Source organism: Mobula birostris, chromosome 21 (assembly GCF_030028105.1).
Source record: "Mobula birostris isolate sMobBir1 chromosome 21, sMobBir1.hap1, whole genome shotgun sequence".
Taxonomy (NCBI): domain Eukaryota; kingdom Metazoa; phylum Chordata; class Chondrichthyes; order Myliobatiformes; family Myliobatidae; genus Mobula; species Mobula birostris.
Genome location: NC_092390.1, coordinates 20,286,199 through 20,308,898, shown reverse-complemented (window position 1 = coordinate 20,308,898; position 22,700 = coordinate 20,286,199). Strand labels below are relative to the sequence as shown.

The window sequence follows — 22,700 nt, the reverse complement described above, 5'->3', positions numbered from 1 at the left end:
TTGGTTGTAGGGGATTCATAGCCCGTTCTTTAGTTAGAGCCTTCAGCATTTTGGGCATCGAGGGAGAGAGGAAGAGGAGAGCCATCCACAGTACCACCGATGCGACAGAGAGGGCCTCAAGATGGCTGTGGCTCAAAAGAGGGGAGCCATGGAGTCATAAGTAGCTAGCCATCTGGACACAAGCTGGGGTCTGATCAGCCCCGGCTGGGTCACCTGAAGGAGGTTGTATGTTGTTGAAAGACCCGAAACACCCGATGATTCCAGGAACATCACTGAAGATGTGTCCAGAAGCATCAATAGATGTATGTACACAGCTCACCATGCTCAAACCTTTCAACATCTTTCCCCACAACCATGCTATCTGTGATGCTGGTATTCTGATTCCCATACCTCTACGACTTTAGTCTGAACCGCCTGGAACAGCACTACCAAATCTTCCTGGAAGGATTTTGCTCACCTTCCCCCTCGATCTGAGATGTCCCTGACCCTGGCACCTAAGAGGCAACATACCATCCAGGAATCTTGTTCTCTTCCACAGAACCTTCTGTCTGTTCCCCTAACCAATGAATCCCCTAACACGGGGGTCGGCAACCCTTTTGCCTCTGTGGGCCGGATCGTGTATTAATGAGCGATTGGCATAAAAAACTTGAAATATGGGAATTATCCATTTAAATATATCTAGTTATGTTTTGCCTCAAATTAATGAATAACGCATGCTAGAAAATCATTTGTGCTTAAGGTTGCCTACTCCTGCCCTAACACAACTGGTCACCTCTTCCCTTTCGAGTCACAGAACCAGACTGCTGTGGCTTTCCTCTGCTAGGTCAACCCCCCTCCGCCATTAGTATCCAAAACAATACACTGTTATTGAGGGGATGGCCACAGGCCACTATCTACCCCTTTCTCTCTCCTGACAGTCACGCAGATACCTGTATCCTGCAGCTTAAATGTAACTACCTCCCTGTATATACTGTCAATCAACCCCTCGACCTCCTGAGTGATGCGGAATTCTCCAGCTCCAGCTCCTCCGAATCCTGGGAGGAAGTGGCAGGGATTCAGTTCTCGAAATAGAATAGGGAAAGGAGTGAGGTATGTTATGAGATTGGTTTTAGATTAGATTAGATTATGAGGACACACAGTCCTCTTTTATTGTCATTTAGTAATGCATGCATTAAGAAATGATACAATGTTCCTCCAGAATGATATCACAGAAACACAAGACAAATCAAGACTGAAAAACTGACAAAAACTACAAAATTATAACATATAGTTACAACAGTGCAAAGCAATACCGTAATTTGATAAAGAACAGACCATGGGCACGGTAAAAAAAAAGTCTCAAAGTCTCTCGAAAGTCCCATCATCTCACGCAGGCGGTAGAAGGGAGAAACTTTCCCTGCCATGAGCTTCCAGCGCCACAAACTTGCCGATGCAGCACCCTGGAAGCACCCGACCACAGCCAACTCTTGAGTCCGTCGGAAAACTTTGAGCCTCCGACCAGCCCTCTGACACCGAGCACCGAGCACCATCTCTGCCAAGCGCTTTGACCCCGGCCCCGGCAACAGGCAAGAGGCAAAGCTGAGGATTTGGGGCCTTCCCCTCCGGAGATTCTGGATCGCACAGTAGCAGCGGCAGCGAAGCGGGCATTTCAGAAGTTTCTCCAGATGTTCCTCCGTGCTCTCACATCTGTCTCCATCAAATCAGGACTGTGCACTGAAACTGGAAAATCCAGCACTCATTCCAGGTTACAAAATGGACAGGTGGAGGTAGGTGTTCTTCATCTTTACGCTGAGCTTCACATTGTAAGTGTAAGAGACCACATGCAGACCGGGTGAAATGGGTGGGACTGAGGTTTAAAGTGACCTGCAGCACAAAGGTTTGAATCACCCCTGTGTGCCAGGCACAAGTGCTTCACAAAATAATCTCCCAGTCTGCTTTTAGTTTATCAAGTGAACACATGCAGCAGACTGGAAGAAGTGCGAGTAAATCGCTGCTTCACCTGGAGTGGTTGTCTGGGTCCCTGCTGTCTAACCGGCTGAGGATTTCTTTCCTTAGCTCAGTTTTCCAACAGGAATCAGAATCAGGTTTAATATCATGAAATCTGTCAACTTACCGGCAGCAGTATAATGAAACACATGATAAATAAATATAGAGAAAAAACTGAATTACATTAAATATATATATATAATACTTAAGTTAAAATCAGTATTGCAGGAAAAAAGAAATGAAAGTGTGTGAGGTGGTGTTCATGGGTTCAATGTCCATTCAAAAATCAGATGGCGGAGGGGAAGAAGCTGTTCCTGAATTCTGAGTGTGTGCTTCAGGCTTCTGTGCTTCCTTCCCGATGGTAACAGTGAGAGGAGGACATGTCCTGGGTGGTGGAGGTTCTTAATGATGGATGCTGCCTTCCTAAGGCACCGCTCCTTGAAGATGTCTTGGATATATGGAGGCTAGTACCCTTAATGGAGCTGATTAATTTTACAAGTTTCTGCAACTTACTTCGATCAGTAGCCCCCAACACCAGATGGTAACACAGCCAGTCAGAATGCTCTCCACAGTACATTTGTAGAAGTTTTCGAGTGTTTTACTTGACAAACCAAATCTCCTCAAACTCCAAATGAAATATAGTTGCAATCTTGCCTTCTATATAGCTGCATCAATATGTTGCATCCAGGTTAGGTCCTCAGAGATATTGACACCCAGGAACATGAAATTGCTCACTCTTTCCACTTCTGATCCCTCTATTAAGACTGGTTTGTGTTCTGTTGTGTACCCTTTCTGAAGTCCACAATCAGCCCTTTGGTCTTGCTGATGTTGAGTACAAGGTTGGGGCTGCGACACCACCCAACTAATTGGTAGGCTATTCTGGACTGGGTTTTGAGCAATGAGGAAGGGTTAATTAGCAATCTTGTCGTGAGAGGCCCCTTGGGTAAGAGTGACCATAATATGGTGGAATTCTTCATTAAGATGGAGAGTGACATAGTTAATTCAGAAACAAAGGTTCTGAACTTAAAGAGGGGTAACTTTGAAGGTATGAGACGTGAATTAGCTAAGATAGACTGGCAAATGACACTTAAAGGATTGACGGTGGATATGCAATGGCAAGCATTTAAAGGTTGCATGGATGAACTACAACAATTGTTCATCCCAGATTGGCAAAAGAATAAATCAAGGAAGGTAGTGCACCCATGGCTGACAAGAGAAATTAGGGATAGTATCAATTCCAAAGAAGAAGCATACAAATTAGCCAGAGAAAGTGGCTCACCTGAGGACTGGGAGAAATTCAGAGTTCAGCAGAGGAGGACAAAGGGCTTAATTAGGAAGGGGAAAAAAGATTATGAGAGAAAACTGGCAGGGAACATAAAAACGGACTGTAAAAGCTTTTATAGATATGTAAAAAGGAAAAGACTGGTAAAGACAAATGTAGGTCCCCTGCAGACAGACTCAGGTGAATTGATTATGGGGAGCAAGGACATGGCAGACCAATTGAATAATTACTTTGGTTCTGTCTTCACTAAGGAGGACATAAGTAATCTTCCAGAAATAGTAGGGGACAGAGGGTCCAGTGAGATGGAGGAACTGAGCGAAATACATGTTAGTAGGGAAGTTGTGTTAGGTAAATTGAAGGGATTGAAGGCAGATAAATCCCCAGGGCCAGATGGTCTGCATCCCAGGGTGCTTAAGGAAGTAGCCCAAGAAATAGTGGATGCATTAGTGATAATTTTTCAAAACTCGTTAGATTCTGGACTAGTTCCTGAGGATTGGAGGGTGGCTAATGTAACTCCACTTTTTAAAAAAGGAGGGAGAGAGAAACCGGGGAATTATAGACCGGTTAGCCTAACATCGGTGGTGGGGAAACTGCTGGAGTCAGTTATCAAGGATGTGATAACAGCACATTTGGAAAGCGGTGAAATGATCGGACAAAGTCAGCATGGATTTGTGAAAGGAAAATCATGTCTGACGAATCTCATAGAATTTTTTGAGGATGTAACTAGTAGAGTGGATAGGGGAGAACCAGTGGATGTGGTATATTTGGATTTTCAGAAGGCTTTTGACAAGGTCCCACACAGGAGATTAGTGTGCAAACTTAAAGCACACGGTATTGGGGGTAAGGTATTGGTGTGGGTGGAGAGTTGGTTAGCAGACAGGAAGCAAAGAGTGGGAATAAACGGGACCTTTTCAGAATGGCAGGCAGTGACTAGTGGGGTACCGCAAGGCTCAGTGCTGGGACCCAGTTGTTTACAATATATATTAATGACTTGGATGAGGGAATTAAATGCAGCATCTCCAAGTTTGCGGATGACACGAAGCTGGGTGGCAGTGTTAGCTGTGAGGAGGATGCTAAGAGGATGCAGAGTGACTTGGATAGGTTGGGTGAGTGGGCAAATTCATGGCAGATGCAATTTAATGTGGATAAATGTGAAGTTATCCACTTTGGTGGCAAAAATAGGAAAACAGATTATTATCTGAATGGTGGCCGATTAGGAAAAGGGGAGGTGCAACGAGACCTGGGTGTCATTATACACCAGTCGTTGAAAGTGGGCATGCAGGTACAGCAGGCGGTGAAAAAGGCGAATGGTATGCTGGCATTTATAGCGAGAGGATTCGAGTACAGGAGCAGGGAGGTACTACTGCAGTTGTACAAGGCCTTGGTGAGACCACACCTGGAGTATTGTGTGCAGTTTTGGTCCCCTAATCTGAGGAAAGACATCCTTACCATAGAGGGAGTACAAAGAAGGTTCACCAGATTGATTCCTGGGATGGCAGGACTTTCATATGAAGAAAGACTGGATGAACTGGGCTTGTACTCGTTGGAATTTAGAAGATTGAGGGGGGGATCTGATTGAAATGTATAAGATCCTAAAGGGATTGGACAGGCTAGATGCAGGAAGATTGTTCCCGATGTTGGGGAAGTCCAGAATGAGGGGTCGCAGTTTGAGGATAGAGGGGAAGCCTTTTAGGACCGAGATTAGGAAAAACTTCTTCACACAGAGAGTGGTGAATCTGTGGAATTCTCTGCCACAGGAAACAGTTGAGGCCAGTTCATTGGCTATATTTAAGAGGGAGTTGGATATGGCCCTTGTGGCTACAGGGGTCAGGGGGTATGGAGGGAAGGCTGGGGCGGGGTTCTGAGTTGGATGATCAGCCATGATCATAATAAATGGCGGTGCAGGCTCAAAGGGCCGAATGGCCTACTCCTGCACCTATTTTCTATGTTTCTATGTTTCTATCTCGCTCCTGTACACACTTCCATCACCACCTGAAATTCTGCCAACAATAATTATATCATCAGCAAATTTATAGATGGCATTTGAGCTGTGCCTAGCCACACAGTTGTGGATGTAGAGAGAGTAGAGCAGTGGGCTAAGCACACACCCCTGAAGGAGGAGGAGAAGATGGCGGTGCGACGCAGCGCGCAGCGGCCTCTCCGGTGAATGATATCTGTAACCTGTCAGGTAGAATGCCGTGCACAATCCTGATTTGATGGAGACGGACGTGAGAGCACGGAGGAACATCTGGAGAAACTTCTGAAATGCCTTCTTCGCTGCCGCTGCTACTGTGTGATCCAGAATCTCCGGAGGAGAAGGCCCCGAGTCCTCGGCTTTGCTTGTTGCTCAGCAGCTGGGGCGGGGTCAAAGCACTCGGCAGAGGATGGTGCTTGGGAGGCTGTATCGGGGGGCTGGTCAGGCTCAACGTTTTTGGACGGACTCACAGTCGGCTGTGGTCAGGTGCTTCCAATGCATCGGCAGTTGTCGGCGCCTGGAGGTTTGTGGCAGGGAGAGTTTCTCCCTTTTGCTGCCTGCTATCGGGACTATCGGGAGTCGATCAGAACTTTGAGACTTTTTTTTACCGCGCCCATGGTCTGCTCTTTATCAAATTATGGTATTGTTTTGCACTGCTGTAACTATATGTTATAATTATGTGGGCTTGTCAGTGTTAGTCGTTGGTTTGTCCTGTTTTTTTTTGTGATATCACTCTGGAGGAACATTGTATCATTTCTTAATGCATGCATTTCTAAATGACAATAAATGAGAACTGAGTGTCCTCATCATCTAATCTAATCTAATCTGTGTGGTGCACCAGTGTTGTTTTCAGTGAGGTGGAGATGTTATTTCCTATCAGCACAGATTGTGGTCCACAAGATCACAGTTCCTCTGTCCTAATAAACTATTCTTCATTTCACTCTCATTTCACTGGTATTTAAAGCTGTAGACTTCCTGCGATTAAGTATATGCACAGTGAAACATAAGACATAGGAGTGGAATTAGGATACTCGACCCATTGAGTCTGTTCTGCCAGGATTAAGGCAAGATGGTACCGGTGACCAGCGGCAACATCCTGCAGACAACTCACAAAACTACTAGATATTTCATAGATCAATTGCATTTTAAGGATGTATTCTTGAGCTGACTAAATGATCTGGTGCTATCGCAATCTCCTGTGGGATTCGGTGAGGTTAAGAGTGGAATGTGCAGGTGTTGCCATCAGTCCCTGATGGGAGAACACAAGCCCGTGGCTCCATTACTCCACGCCAATTAAAGCATCAAGCAAGATTAAAATTGACAAGGATGAGAGCGGAAAACAAACGGATGTCCAGTGCCGTCTGCCTGTGTTTGACCTGTCTCCCTCTCTCTGCTGCTGGCAGAAGGTGTATAAGTCTTGAGTCCCACACTACAAGGTTCGTTTGCCTCATGGCTCTTGGCTGTGGACTTTGCCGTTTGACGTTTAATGTCCTTGGCGCTGAATGCATGCTGCAGCTGTTGACTCACTTTTGGGGACTCTGCAGTTTATGTTCCATTTGTCTGTGTTTACTCTTTTTTATGATCTGTGTGATTCAGTTGAGACGCCTCGGCACGGAACTTGCCCTGCACCCTGTGGCCTGCAGCCCACATCACAGTGCTGAACTGATTGAGTCAGTGGATGTGGCTCGTGGACTGTTGTGGGGACTCTGTGGATTGATATTTAATATTCTGTGTGTTACTTGCTCGTTTTTTGCAATTTGTTTTTTCGAGTGTTGGGCGTTTGATGGCTTTTGTTGTGTGGGGTTTTTTTGTCTTTAAACAGGTCCTATGGTGTTTCTTTGTTTCGTGACTGCCTGCAGGAGGACAAATCTCAGGGTTGTATACTCTATACATACTTTGATAATAAGTGTACCTTGAACCTTGAATTCCAACATAGCTGATTTATTATCCCTCTCAATCCCATTCTCCAGTCTTCTCCCCATCATCTTGGATGCCCTGACTAATCAAGAAACTATCAACCTGCACTTTAAGTATAGTGACTGGGCCTCCACAGCTGTCTATGGCATTGAATTTCGCAGATTCATCACCCTCTGACTAAAGAAATTCCTCCTCATCTCTCTTCTAAATGGATGTCCCTCTATACTGAGGCTGTGCCCTCTTGTCCTCAACTCCCCACCTTAGGAAACATCCTCTCCAAACCTGCTCTATCTAGGTGTTTCAATATTCAATAGGTTTCAAATGAGATTCCCCCCTGATTCATGTAAACTCCAGCGAGCACAGGTCCAGAGCCACCAAACGCTCCTCGAAATTTAACCCTTTCATTCCCAGAGTTATTTTTATGAACCTCCTCTGGATCCTCACTAATGCCAGCACATCTTTTCTTAGATAAGGGGTACAAAACTGCTCACAGTACGCCAAAAACAGTCTGGCCAATGCCTTATAAAGACACAACATCACACCCTTGTTCTTATATTCTAGTCCTCTTGAAATGAATGCTAACATTGCATTTGCCTTCCTCACCACTGAAAATTAACCTTTAGGGAATCCAGCACAAGGACTCCTAAGTCCCGTTGTACCTCTGATTTTGAATTTTGAAATTTCTCCCTGTTTAGAAAACAGTCTGCACCTTTATTCCTTCTACCAAAGTGCATGATCATACACTTCCCTACACTACATTCCATCTGCCATGTTTTCACCTTTCCCCCAATCTGACCTTCTGCCAATTCCCTGCTTCCTCCACACTGCCTACTCCTCCACCTATCTTGTATTGTCTGCAACCTTGGCCACAAAGCCATCAATTCAAGCCATCCTGAGAAAACTAAAGAAATTTGGCCTGTCCCCTAAAACCCTCACTAATTTTTATAGGTGCACCGTAGAAAGCATTCTTCTGGGGTGCACCACAACCTGGTATGGAAGTTGTCCTGTCCAAGACCGAAAGAAGCTGCAGAAGATCGTGAACATGACGCAGCACATCACACAAACCAATCTTCCGTCCTTGGATTCACTTTATACCACACGCTGTTGGAGCAGTGCTGCCAGGATAATCAAGGACACGTTACCCACCCAGCCAACACACTTTTCGTCCCTCTTCCATCCGGGAGAAGGCTCAGGAGCTTGAAGACTGGTACGGCCAGATTTGGGAACAGCTTCTTTCCAACTGTGATAAGACTGCTGAACGGATCCTGACCCGGATCTGGGCCGTACCCTCCCAATATCCAGACCTGCCTCTCGATTTTTTTGCACTACCTTACTTTCGATTTTTCTATTTTGTATTTATTATAATTTAAATTTTTAATATTTACTATCGATTTGTAATCCAGGGAGCGGGAAGCACAGAATCAAATATCACTATGATGTTTGTACGTTCTAGTATCAATTGTTTGGCGACAATAAAGTATGAAGTATCAATTACATCATCCAAGTTGCTGACATATAACATGAAAAAGTGGTCTCAATACTGACCCCTGTGGAACACCACTAGTAACCAACAGCCAACCAGAATTATTCCCACTATTTGCCTTCCGTCAGTCAGCAATCTTCTATCCTTGCTAGTAATTTTCCTATAATGCCATGGGCTCCTATCTTGTTAAGCAGCCTCACGTGTGGCACATTGTCAAAGGCCTTCTGAAATTCCAAGTAAACAACTTCCACTGGTTCTCCTTTGCCTATATTGCCTGTTATATCCTCATAGAATTCCAACAGATTTGTCAGACAAGATTTTCCCTTAAGGAAACTATGCTGACTTTGGCTTACTTTATCATGCACCTCCAAGTACCCCGAAAACATTTCCTTAATAATGGACTTCAACATCTTCCCAATCACTGAAGTCAGGCTAACTGGCTGACAATTTCCTGTCTTCTGCCTCCCTCCCTTCTTAAAAAGCAGAGTATATTTGCAAATTTCCAGTCCTTTGGAACCATTCTAGAATCCAGGTGACATCTACCTTCAGACCTTTCAGCTTCCCAAGCACCCTCTCCTTAGTAGTGGTGACTTGAATGAGACTGGAAATAAATAATGGGAGGTATTAACGGGAATAGTAAGGAAATGGGAGAGCCTTGACCATCAATGTGTCATTATACAAGAAAACTCTAAAGAATACCAATATCGGCAGGCTAAAGAGATGGAGTAACTTCAATTTTCTGCAATGAACCTAATGTTTCTGTACCTGTTGGCCAGCATTGTAGAGTCTAAAAAGAAGTAGCTACAAGGATTGTGTTACCATCTTCCACATATCTCCAGATCCTAAACATGTCCCAACAGAAGGAGGTAGAAGCCATGTATCGATAGACCTATCATTGGAATTCACTACCAAGGAAGTGACAGTGTGACATCCTTGGTAGCAAAGTTAGCATCAATTTTGAAAGGGGAGTGAAGTATGGCAAAGTATAGAACCAGAAGTGGATAGTGCATTTGTATTTCTAAAAGGCATTCAATAAAATGCAATGTACGATATAACCAAGTTCAAGTTTAATTGTTATTTAACCAGACACATGAATACAGCCAAACAAAACAGTGTTCCTCTAGGACCAAGAGTTGTGTATTTAATATTTCAGTAACATTTGAGTAATATTGTAAATATATTGTTTGAGTAAGCATTCTTTAGTTGTTGAAATAATTCATTACAGGGTTATATATAAAAAATACATGAATTGCATACATCATGACACTACCACATCATATAAGTGTACCTTGCTTCAAGTAAAAACAAAAAGTTAGACTTGCATTCCAAACTCCCTTGTTTTTCTACTAGTTTTATGTTTTGGAGTTACAAAACATAACAGTGGAGACAAGGATGTTTTAAACGAACCCCGAGATGACTACCTATCTGTTGAAGTGCAGTGAGACGTTTGAGTTAAAACAAAAGTGAAGTGAGACATTTAAGTTAAAAAAGCGCAACATAACGTTTAAGTTAAGAAAAGGTAGAAACGGAGGAATTTAGGGGTTCATAAACAGTGAGTACTAGGTGATAATAATCATAAATTTTAAAAAAGAGCAGAAATAGCTGGTTACATCAGAAAGGTAGACACGTTCAATTGCTCAAAAGATAACTGGCTGCTATATACCGAATGAAATGAACAGCTTTTGGAGAAGTGAGTGTCAGTTTTGCTGGTTGCATTGGGTTTAAAGACAGACAGTTTGCTTAGAAGTTTGACTGCTCTTACTAAACCAGCTGAAATGAGCTCTGTTGATATCGTGAAAATAATATAGGAACATTTAGAAATGAAACCATTGTTGATTGCAGAATGCTTTAGGATTCAAAAGCACAATCAAAAGGAATTGTAACTGTTTCAGTGTATGTGGCTGAACTGAAGTTGTCTGAGCATAGTCAGTTCAGTAATGGGCTTAATGATGCACTGAGAGATCATTTAGTTTGTGAATCTTACAAAACAACATTCAAAAATGGCTCCTAACTGAAGCACAACTTACATTTAAAAGAGCAGTTGAAATTGCTGTAGCAATGGAAACAGTGGACAGAAACGCAACTGAGTTGCAGTCAGGAATGAAAGTGAGCATGAACAAAATTGCATCATCTATACAGAAACCAGCCTGGCTAAAATAAATTGTGTTACCATTGTGGTAGAAGCTCACATACACCAAACAGATGCAGAATTAAAGACGAATCTTGCAGAAAATGCAACAAAGTAGGACACATATAAAGAGCATGTCAGGCAGATAAAAATAAATGGTCAGTATCGTTAAGAGAAAAAGATAAAAAGTCAAGTAACAGTTTCAAAAAGAGCACTAATCTGCATGCTGTTGATGAAAATTCTGAAAATGATGAGTGACACAGAACAAATCACAGAACATTTAAGCAAAGTGTACTTTTTTGGGCTTACCTACAGATGGAGATGGAAGAAGAGTCCAAAGTGTTTCTCACCATAAGCACTCACAAAGGGCTTTATAAATATAATAGGCTTATTCTTGGCGTTGCATCTGCAGAAAGCCATGGACCAGGTGCTGTACGGCTGTCCAGGTACTCAGTGTTACCTGGGTGACATCATTGTTAACGGTGAGGATGATAAGGAACACCTCCAAAATTTCAAGATAATGTTAAAAAGATTTGAAGATCATGGGCTCAGAGCATGACACAACAAGTGTGAGTTCTTTAAACAAAGCATCAGCTATTGTGGTCACATCATTGACACACAGGGATTATACTTTATACTTTATTGTTGCCAAACAATTGATACTAGAACGTACAATCATCACAGCGATATTTGATTCTGCGCTTCCCACTACCTGGATTACAAATATTAAATATTAAAAATAGTAAAAATTAGTAAATATTAAAAATTTAAATTATAAATCATAAATAGAAAATAGGAAAATGGAAGGTAAGGTAGTGCAAAAAAACCGAGAGGCAGGTCCGGATATTTGGAGGGTACGGCCCAGATCCAGGTCAGGATCCGTTCAGCAGTCTTATCACAGTTGGAAAGAAGCTGTTCCCAAATCTGGCCATACGAGTCTTCAAGCTCCCGAGCCTTCTCCTGGAGGGTAGAAGGACAAAAAGTATGTTGGCTGGGTGGGTCGTGTCCTTGATTATCCTGGCAGCACTGCTCCGACAGTGTGCGGTGTAAAGTGAGTCCCCGGACGGAAGATTGGTTTGTATGATGTGCTGCACTGTGTTCACGATCTTCTGCAGCTTCTTTCGGTCTTGGACAGAACAACTTCCATACCAGGTTGTGATGCACCCTAGAAGAATGCTTTCTACGGTGCATCTATAAAAATTAGTGAGGGTTTTAGGGGACAGGCCAAATTTCTTTCGTTTTCTCAGGAAGTAAAGGCGCTGGTGGGCCTTCTTGGCAGTGAACTCTGCTTGGTTGGACCAAGTCAGGTCATTTGTGATATTGACCCCGAGAAACTTAAAGCTTTTGACCTGTTCCACTTGCGCACCACCAATGTAAATTGGGTTGTGCAGTCCGCTACTCCTTCTGAAGTCAACAAGCAATTCCTTCGTCTTGCTGACGTTGAGGGATAAGTTATTGTCTTTGCACCATGCCACCAGGTTCTTAATTTCCTCTCTGTACTCAAACTCATCATTACCCGAGATACGGCCTACAATTGTTGTGTCATCAGCAAACTTATATATTGAGGTTGATGGAAACTTGGCTACACAATCATGGGTGTACAGTGAGTACAGCAGGGGGCTGAGTACACAGTCTTGTGGGGCACCGGTGCTCAGAGTGATTGTAGAGGAGAGCTTGTCCCCTATTTTTACAGCCTGGGTCCTGTCTGTGAGGAAGTTGAAGATCCAGCTGCAGATCTGAGTTCCGGAGCTTAGGAATCAGTTTATTTGGAATGATGGTATTAAAGGCAGAGCTGTAGTCAATGAAAAGGAGCCTTACGTATGCGTCTTTATTCTCCAGATGTTCTAAGGAGGAATGTAGGGCCAGAGAGATGGCATCTGCTGTTGACCTGTTGCTCCGGTAGGCAAATTGCAAAGCGTCGAGGTTGACCGGTAGGCTGTGGTTGAAGTGTCCCATAACCAATCTCTCGAAGCACTTCATAGCAATTGATGTCAGAGCCACAGGTCGATAGTCATTCAGGCATGCCACCTTGCTCTTCTTCGGCACTGGGATTATCGTTGCCTTCTTAAAACATGAGGGGATCTTAGACTGAAGCAAGGAGCAGTTGAAGATGTCAGCAAACACTCCAGCTAGCTCGCTTGTACAGGCCCGGAGAACCCGTCCCAGGACGCCATCTGGGCCCGTCGCCTTCCTTGGATTTATCTTCAGGAAGGCCCTTCTAATGTCTTCCTCGGTGACGATGAATCTCGATGCCACCAGGTCCAGTTCATCCGGAGGGAGCAGGACACTCCTCTTCTGTTCGAATCTTGCGTAGAATACTTTAAGTTCATCAGGAAGAGAAGCGCCACAGTTATTGATATTCCCAGCCCTTTCTTTGCGCCCAGTGATCTCATTTAGACCCTGCCATAGTCTACTGGCATCCCTCTGGTTAGCCTGGGCTTCCAACTTGGCTCGATATTGCCTCTAGGCGCCCTTAATAGCTTTCTGGAGTTCACGCCTGGATTCTGTGTAGCTTACCCAAGTATGCTGATAAAAATCAAGCAATAGTGGATGCCCTAAAGCCAAAGGATGCGTCACAGGTGCGGTCCATTTTAGGAATGTCAATTAATATAACAGCCAAACCTGGCTACTGTGCTCGACCCCTTGAACTCATTACTAGAGAACGGGAAGAAATGGCAATGGACAAATGAGTGTGAAGTGGCTTTCCAAAAGGTGAAGGAAATAGTGACGCCAGACACTCTACTCACACATTCTGATCCACATTGTCCAGTGAAGCTTGCCATGCACTGTTCGAGATGCTGACACTTCCAGAAGAAAGGTGTCCAGAACTGTCAGAGCCGCCTCCTGCAGTCCCAGAGTCAACTCCTACAACCACCACGGAGGAGGCCCCAGAACCTGCGATTGTTTCACAGCCACAAGTCTCTCCTGACAAGCAAAGTGAATCACCTTGTCAGGAAAGACTTCATCCCACAAGAGTAAGAAATCCTCCCCAGCAATTAAACCTTCAGGCCTGAATGGGACAACTTAAAATTTACTATGCTGTGGATGTCTATATAGTGGTTGTATTATATAGTATATTGTATATATATTATAAAAGTTGAAATGCATTCTATATTGAGTTGGATTTTGTAGCTAAGCAGGGAGGAGTGTTGTGTATTTAATATTTAAGTAATATTGTAAATATATTGTTTGAGTAAGCATTCTTTGTTTATTTAAATAATTCATGTTATATGACTCACATTCCAGGCGCCCTTGTATTTCTTCCAATTAGTTTTATGTTTTGGTGTTACAAAAAATAACACCGAGTGCAAAGCATATTATCAACAGTTACACACAGCATACAGCTCATATAGCATATGCAATTACGATAGCAGAAAATATACAGTTACAAATAAATAAATAAATAATATAGCCCAAGTCCCTGAGTGTCATGGCCTGTAGATTTATGGTGCATGGATGTTGGCCTGGAGCCACGTTTCTGCAAGAACATAGCTGCAGCAGTTTCTCATACCGCGCAGTGCAGCTGCAGACTAATTCCATCCAGCTTGTCTTCCATCGAGCAAACACTAGAGGGCAGCACTGTTGGGAGGGGCTAGCCCCAACCCAATACAGAATCCAGCGACATTCAGCCAGTCTGGCAACTCCTTCCTTGGCAGTCGCAGCAGGCGACCCCGAGGCATGAGGCCTGGTCTGCACCACAGCCGAGGCCATGCAGCCGTTGGTCTCCCCAATGAACCAGTGGATCAGACTCACAAACAAGAGAAAGTCTGCAGATGCTGGAAATCTGAGCAACACACACAAAATGCTGGAGGAGCTCAGCAGGCCAGGCAGCATCTATGGAAAAGAGCACAGTTGACGTTTCAGGCCGAAGCCCCTTGACAGGACTCACATATTCTACATTACCAGTGTCCGACAGGGTCCTGTGATCACAAGAAAGGTGTCCAAGACAATCACCTACACCATCCGTTCAACCACACACCACCTCTATGCACCACTTCTTCTCCTGGTGGCACAAACACGTTACAACATGGTGCACAACAAATCTAGCTCCCCTACTATTGAGCAACTCACTAGTGGTACTTGTAATACACATCAAAGTTGCTGGTGAATGCAGCAGGCCAGGCAGCATCTGTAGGAAGAGGTGAAGTCGACGTTTCAGGCCAAGACCCTTCGTCAGGACTTGTAGAACTTGATATTCTTGATAACCAGCAGTGTCTTGCGATTGTGAAAAAGGACAAACAATTAATTGGTTGGTTGTACCCAGTGTTGCTGTGTGTCTGAGTGCGTCACCATCTTACCGTTTATGGTTTTGGGTGAATGTATTAGCACGGATAGCAAATTGGCTCATTAACAGAATCAGCAGAAGCAGCCTATTTGCTGAATGGAAGCTTTATTATGTAGCATGCAACAGGGATTAGCGTGGGGGCCTCAACTATTTACAGACTACATGAAAGAAATTAGTATACCATTTTCTCAACGATACAGAGACAGGAGGGAAAGTAAATTCTGAGGAGAATGCAGGCCCTGCAAAGGGACAAAGATAGATTAAGTGAAAGGGCAAAATGTAACAGAGCTTATAAATGTGAGATTATCTGGTTTTGGTAGGAAGAATAGAAAAGCAGAATATCACAGAAATTGAGGACAGTGGAATGGAGAGAGATCTGTGGTTGGAATCTTGGCTCATATTGCAAAGGGGATGGAGTTCCAAAAGAAGAAACCATTGCTGCTGACTACACCTGGACTATTAAGTACAAGGCTGGTCATGTTATGTAATGAATGATTTACTTGTATTGGAAGGAGTTCAGGAAAAGCTTCACTAAATTGGGTCCCAGGATGAATCGTCTTAGAATTCTTTGAATCATAGAGGAATGATGTGCCAGAAGGAGACAATTCATCCCATGTCTTCCTGGTTGGTCAAAAATGAAAGATCCAGCCGAAATGCAATGCTGTGCAGTCAGTCCACAGTCTTGCAGTTCTTCCGCCCAAGTACTCCCTGGTGCGTTGAGTTTTGTTTCTCTCACTCTCGGAGGCAGTGGGCTAAGAGGGATGATTGCATAGTTGGGGCTACGCTCTTTCACAAGAAGGAGAAGGATCTTATTGAAACAAGAAAAACTCTTGCGTTAGATAGTGAGTTGAAGTTTCACCCTCCGGGATAATAAGGAATTGTCCATTTAATATTTATCATAATTCCTTATGACCGGGAAGGAGGCCATTTGGCCCATTAAACCTATGCTAGACTCAGAGCCCATTCCCCATTGATCTCCCTGCAACCCGTTCTCTCTGTATGCCCATCAATTCTTCACCGATTTTCCTGTTTTCCAACTACACTATGGACAATTTACCATAATGAGTAACCTGCAAGCGTGAACTTGGAGTGTTGGAGGAAACTGAGAGAAGCCCACACAGTCACATGGAGAACATGCAATTTCTTACACCACACCTGTGTTAAATCAGTGCCTGGATTTATTATGCATCACATGGTACAGCCTTAACTCTCAAAACAAAGTATACTGTGCTTTGTTATCCTTGAGCAGTAATACAGGAGTTCTACTGTTCCTGTGTGAAGTCTACAGAATACATTGCTAAATGTACTACTTGATAGCTATAAGACTGCTTGATGAATTGTTATCAGGTGTGGGACTTCACAAACAGACACATCAAACACGGAAATGGAGTGACTACATGAAGTGGTTATAGTAACTCTACACCATCATTAAGACTTACATGAATAGAATTTGCTTTGAATATCAGTGCTGTGGGGTGACTGATGGAGGCTCAGTGGCAGGAGTCACAAGAAGAACCAAAGAACCCAAGAAAAGAACAGAATTAGGCCACCTGGTCCTCAAGCCTCGTGTTGTATTTGTACTCACATCTCATTGATCATTCCACCACACTGTTTGCAAAAAGAAGTTGCCCTTCAGATCCCTTTCAGAATCTTCTCCCTCTCAACTCAACCCAATACCCTGTAGTTTTAGATTTCCCTACTCTGAGAAGAAGATTGTGACGATTCACCTTATCTAAGCCCCACATTACAAACCTCTCCAAGGTCACCCTCAGCCTCCTACATTCCCAGCCTATCCAGTTCCGGAAACATACTTGATGCTACCACGTCATATTTTCTGTGGCCTTTCCAGCCTAATGACATCCTTCTTATAACCAGGTGCCTAGAACTGCACACACTATTCCAGGTACAATGTGGCCAAAGTCTTGTACAGCTCGAGCTCTAATATTCAACGTAGGGACCAAGGAAGGTAAGCAAGCCAAACACTTTCTTCACCACCCTGTTTCCCTGTATCTCCACTTTCAGGGAGCTAAATATCTACAGAAGGATTGTCAAAAGTTGTTTTTGTTTTTTTTTGTAATTATTGCATTGTTTCTCATGACTTGTCAATCATTGTCAAAAGTGCTTGTTGAAAAGTTGGCATGCCAGTCCCAGATTCCTGCTGCAGGGCTCTTTTGGGAAATGGCTCATCTGCCTAATTCACTGTGGTTTCTGATTCCATCTTTGCTAAATCATCACCAGTGATGCCCTCCTCTTCCTTATGCCTTTTTTTTAAATTTCACTTACAGTCTCTGTCAGTGATATTTGTACCGGTCCTTCATGATATTTCAGAATCTTCAATATATCTTAGCTCACATTTTAACCCACACTGTTCTGTTCAATAATCACCTCTATCCTTAGGTAGTCACTGGGAGAAATCTAATGTTAATGCAGTTAACTCCTTTCTGACCTTTCCCTTCTCCTCATGAGGTCCTGCACTGCAGCCCTGGTGGGTTCTGCGATCTTCTGTCTGTATTTCCTGCTTTCTCCATTGCTACACTGCAGATAACAAATTTTCTTGTCAATAAGCTTTGGAGTTTTATCTGATCTCTACAACTGCTCTTACAAGCCAATGGAACATCTTTGACTGCCCCTCCGAATTTTTGTTCTGTCTGTCTGAAGCCTGCTTTTAAGCTTGGTTTTGATTTTTTTCATATTGGAGATTCATCTAAATTCAAATGGTTCTAGGTTAATAATTACATCCCTGTCTTTACAAATCTGTGCTGAAGTTCTATCTGGCATTATGGTATTTTAATTATGCCCTTGCTGCCTTAGAATAATCGACCTTTACTCAGTGGACCTCTTTGTTTGAAATGCTCCACCTTCTGATTAACAGGTGACATAATGGGAACCTAGGTAAACTGAAAACTAACAGGGTAACATCAAGTACAGTGCTGCAACATGCAGAGAACGAAAAATGCAGATTTCAGATAAGGAGTGATATAATCACACTGAGATGCAATAGCATGTGATTAGTATAAAGTGTGTGCTTAATGGTTGGTGTAGACTCGGTGGATTGAGAAGGGCCTGTCCTCATGCCGTGTCTCACTATGATTCATAAACAGGACCATTAAGTGGCAGTTTCAACTAATTATTGGCAAGCTGAAAAGCAGATTTGCAAGAATCCTGGCGGGGCATCATCCTTGTGCCCAGAGTATATAGGACAGTGGACATATTTGGATGCAATTGATCTTTGCAAAAACAGAATTCCGCATTGCTATTTTATACCAATGTATTTTAATGTGTTGTTTTTCAGATAATAGGAGGATTGATCCTGTGCATTGGGATATATGCAGAGGTTGAAAGGCAGAAGTACAAAACATTGCAAGGTGTCTTTCTGGCTCCGGCTGTAATCCTGATTGTCCTCGGAATTCTGATGTTTGTGGTTTCCTTCATCGGTGTTCTAGCATCTCTCCGGGATAACTTGTGTCTTCTTAATGTGGTAAGATATTCTCTATTTATAACTTGTTTTTGCATTGAACGTTCACCTCTGTACTTTGTTTCAAAGTAACCTGCTCACTTTGAATTGAATTGAATTGACTTTGTTACTTACATCCTTCATCTACATGAGGACTAAAAATCCTTATGTTACGACTCCGTCTAAATGTTCAATGTGCAATTTAGAGTATTTTATAATAAATAGTGTGTACAACAGGACAGTCAATATAACAGAAATACAGTTGTGTCAGCATGAATTAATCAGTCTGATGGCCTGATGGCAGAAGCTGTCCTGGAGCCTGTTGGTCCTGGCTTTTCTGATGCGGTACTGTTTCCCAGAGAGTGGCAGCTGGAACAGTTTGTGGTTGGGGTGACTTGGGTCCCCAATGATCCTTTGGGCCCTTTTTACACACCTGTCTTTGTAAATATCCTGAATCGTGGGAAGTTCACATCCATAGATGCGCTGGGCTGTCCGCACCACTCTCTGCAGGGTCCTGCGATTGAGGGAAGTACAGTTCCCATACCAGGCAGTGATGTAGCCAGTCAGGATGCTCTCAATTGTGCCCCCGTAGAAAGTTCTTAGGATCTGGGGCTCTATGCCAAACTTCTTCAACCGTCTGAGGTGAAAGAGGCGCTGTTGTGCCTTTTTCACCACACAGCTGGTGTGTACAGACCACATGAGGTCCTCGGTGATGTGGATGCCGAGGAATTTAAAGCTGTTTACCCTCTCAACCCCAGATCCATTGATGTCAATAGGGGTTAGCCTGTCTCCATTCCTCCTGTAATCCACAACCAGCTCCTTTGTTTTTGCAACATCGTCTTGAATGCTACACTCAGATCAAGGGAAGTTCAGGTGATAATGATGTGAAATAGAAGTCATTGCTGCTAAGGTCATGAATATAAACATCTGCTGCACCTCAGAACCAATTACCAATTTCACATGTTCTGTCTGATATTGGAGTTGTTATCTTTTTTGTGTGCTCATAAAAAGAACATTATTTGATTATTCTGCTAAACAAGGTTTTGCCGGAAATCATTTTGTATTTTTAGAAAAGGTTGATTGCATTAGAAGGAAAATTCTTGAAATATAATAACTGGTCATTTTTAGTTGTTTGGAAATGGTAATGTTATCTAATGTGCATTAAATATATTTGTGTCAAATTCTTTTCTCTCCTGGTCTAACAAAGGCAATGATAGGTTTTATCTTAGATTTTTAATGCACTACAGCTATATAATCAGTTGTTCATAAATTGATTTTCTTTTGCAGATGTTTAACATAAGGAAAACTTAGATAACTTTGATACAATACTGTTCTGACTTATATCCATTTCAGGGATCAACTTTATTCACCTTATACATTTACATCCAATGGTGAATTTATGTGAAATTTTAAAAAATACTCTTTCAGGATAAGGATTGAAATATTTTACACCAATAATCTAAATAAATTTATGCAGATTGCTTCCTAACTAGTCCCTCAGAAAAAAGTGGAGTGTTTAATTTAAACTGACATATGAGTGTATTGCCAATACACATACAGTATTAGGATATTTTGGTCAAAGACACAGAGCAGCAGAATGCGGCAGATGCAGAAATATAGAAGAATTAGGAGCATGAGTAAACCACCTGGCCCCTGCACACTTGCTCTGCAATTCCTCAAGATCATTGCTAATCCTCCATGTCATGTCCACTTTCCTTGACTCCCGTGAGTATCCAGAGCTCTCTCTATCTCTGTTCTAAGTGAATTCAATGACTGAACCTCCACAGCCCTCTGAGTTTGAGAATTCCAAAGATTCACCACCCTGAGAGGCAAGAAATGTTTCAACTCTATCCTTAGTAGCCCACCTCTTACCTTAAGACTGTCACATCCTCCCTGTATCTACCTGGTCAAGCACTGTAAGAATATTCTAAAGTACAATATTTCACCTCTCATTCTAGAAAATACAGATTTCCCTTCGTATGGAAAGACTGTCATCCCTGGAATCAAATCTGTGAACATTTATAGCACCCTCTCCGAGGCGAGTACATCCTGTTTTTAAGCTAGGTGCATGTCAGCACAATCCTATATACAGTAACTGCAGCAGGATATCTTTAGTTCTATTCAAATCCTCTCTTAAAGGGCAGCATATCACAAGCCTTCCCACCTGCTTGCTGCGCGTTACTTTCCAGTTAGTTTTGCATAAGGTCCTGGGTCCCTTTGAGCACCAACATTCCTCAGCCCGTCACCATTTCAAGGTTCTTGCCGGTGTCTGTAAGGAGTTTGCACACTCTCCCCATGACCGTGTGGGTTTCCTCCGGGTGCTCCAGTCTCCTCCCACATTCCTAACCCCAAGTTAGTAAGTTGTGGGCATGCTACGTTGGCATCGGAAGTGTGGCACCACTTGTGGGCTGCCCCCCCCCAAGCACATATTCGGACCACGTGTTTCACTGTAGGTTTTGATGTTTCAATGTACATGTGATGAATAAAGCTAATTTTTAATCTTTAGTGTGCAATTCTGTTTTCTCAATGGAGATAGATGACTTCACAAATTTCCTCATTATATTCCATATGTCATATTCTCACCACTTATTTAGCTTGTCTATATCCTCTGAACCTTCCTTATATCCTCCGCTCTGCTGAATTGTTTAGTATCATCAGTAAACTTTGAAAATATTGAAATAAAAACTGTAAAATCTAGAAATACTCAGCAGACCAGGCAGCATCTGTGGAGTGAGAAAGGTGTTGTTACAAGTCAATGATTTTTTCTTTGAGATTTGAGAAAATTTAGAGATGAACAAGTTCATAGAAACAGAGAAAAAAAGAAGGAAAGAGAGAACAATAGTAAAGGTCTCAGATAGGGTAAGTGATGGAAGGTGTGATCATGCAAGGTGTTAGGGATAAATAAAGGTAAATGCCTTTCTTTTGTTGTCTAATAGTGCCTTACGAGGCTGGTGGGATGGATCCAGGATCAGGGGGTGTTCCTCATGTCAGATGTGGGAACTTTGGGAGACCTCCCGTCTCCCTGATTGCTACATCTGCACAAGGTTCATCCAGCTGCATCTCCTTACAAACCATGTTAGGGAACTAGAGCTGCAACTGGGTGGCCCACAGCTCATGTGGGAAAATGAGGAGGGGATAGGTAGGAGCTACAGGGAGGTAGTCATCCCTAAGTTTCAGGAGGCAGATGGCTGGGTGACAGGAGAGGGAAAGGGAATAGGTAAATAGAGCAGACTACCTCTGTGGCCATTCCCCTCAATAACACTGTTGGGGGAGACATCTTACCAGGGAAAAGCTGCAGTGACCAGATCCCTGGCACAGGGTTTGGTTCTGTGGCTCAGAAGGGAAGGGTGGAGAAGAAGAATGCCATGGTGATAGAGATTCAATAGTTAGGGAAGCCAACAGGAGATCCTGTGGATGTGAAAGAGATACCCCGAAGGTATGTACTATATGTTACCTCCCAGGTGCCAGGGTCAGGGACATCTCAAATCAAGTCCACAACATTCTAAAGGGGGAAGGTGAGCAAATAGGATGATTTGACAGATAAATGTGTGACTGAGGCATTTGTGCAGGGGATGGGATTTCAGATTCATGGATCATTGGGCTTTCTTCTGGGGAAGATATGACCTATACAAAAAGGACAGGTTACATTTGAACGAGAGGGGGACCAATTTCCATGTGTGCAGGTTTTCTACTAGGTTTTAAACCACTTTGGCAGGGGGATGGGAATCAGAGGAATGGGTCAGAAAATGGGGCAGTTGGTGTGCAGGTAGATACATCATGTAGAGAGACTGTGAGGATGGATAGGCAATTGACAGGGCAAAATTACAGTCAGTGGGATGGTTTCAAATGTGTCTATTTTAATGCAGGAAGTATCAGAAATAAGGGTGATGGAACTATGACATTGTGGCCATCGTGGTGTCAGATGTCTTGATGGATGAGCATTTTGGAGATAGTGACAACTCCCTGACCTGTGCCATACCATAGCCTTGGAGAGGGCCAGGACCAGGTGATAAGGGAAAGTTTTTAATTGGCGGAGGGAAATTATGATGCTATTCGGCAGGAACTTGGGTGCATAAATTGGGAACGGATTTACACAGGCTGTACAATGGAAATATGGAGGTTGTTTAGGGAGCAATTGCGTGGAGATCTGGATAGGTTGGTCCCATTGAGGCAGGGGAAGGGTGGTGGGA

The 22,700-nt window shown here is 43.2% G+C and overlaps 1 protein-coding gene across 1 annotated transcript in view; it reads left to right on the top strand.

Annotated features, from left to right (window-relative positions):
* Nucleotides 1-22,700, top strand: part of tspan15 (tetraspanin 15) — a 136,343-nt gene that overhangs the window by 33,272 nt on the left and 80,371 nt on the right. Inside the window, exon 2 of the mRNA XM_072239704.1 lies at nt 18,349-18,534. Within this exon, the coding sequence (XP_072095805.1) occupies nt 18,349-18,534 (186 nt within the window). The remainder of the gene's footprint in view (nt 1-18,348; nt 18,535-22,700) is intronic.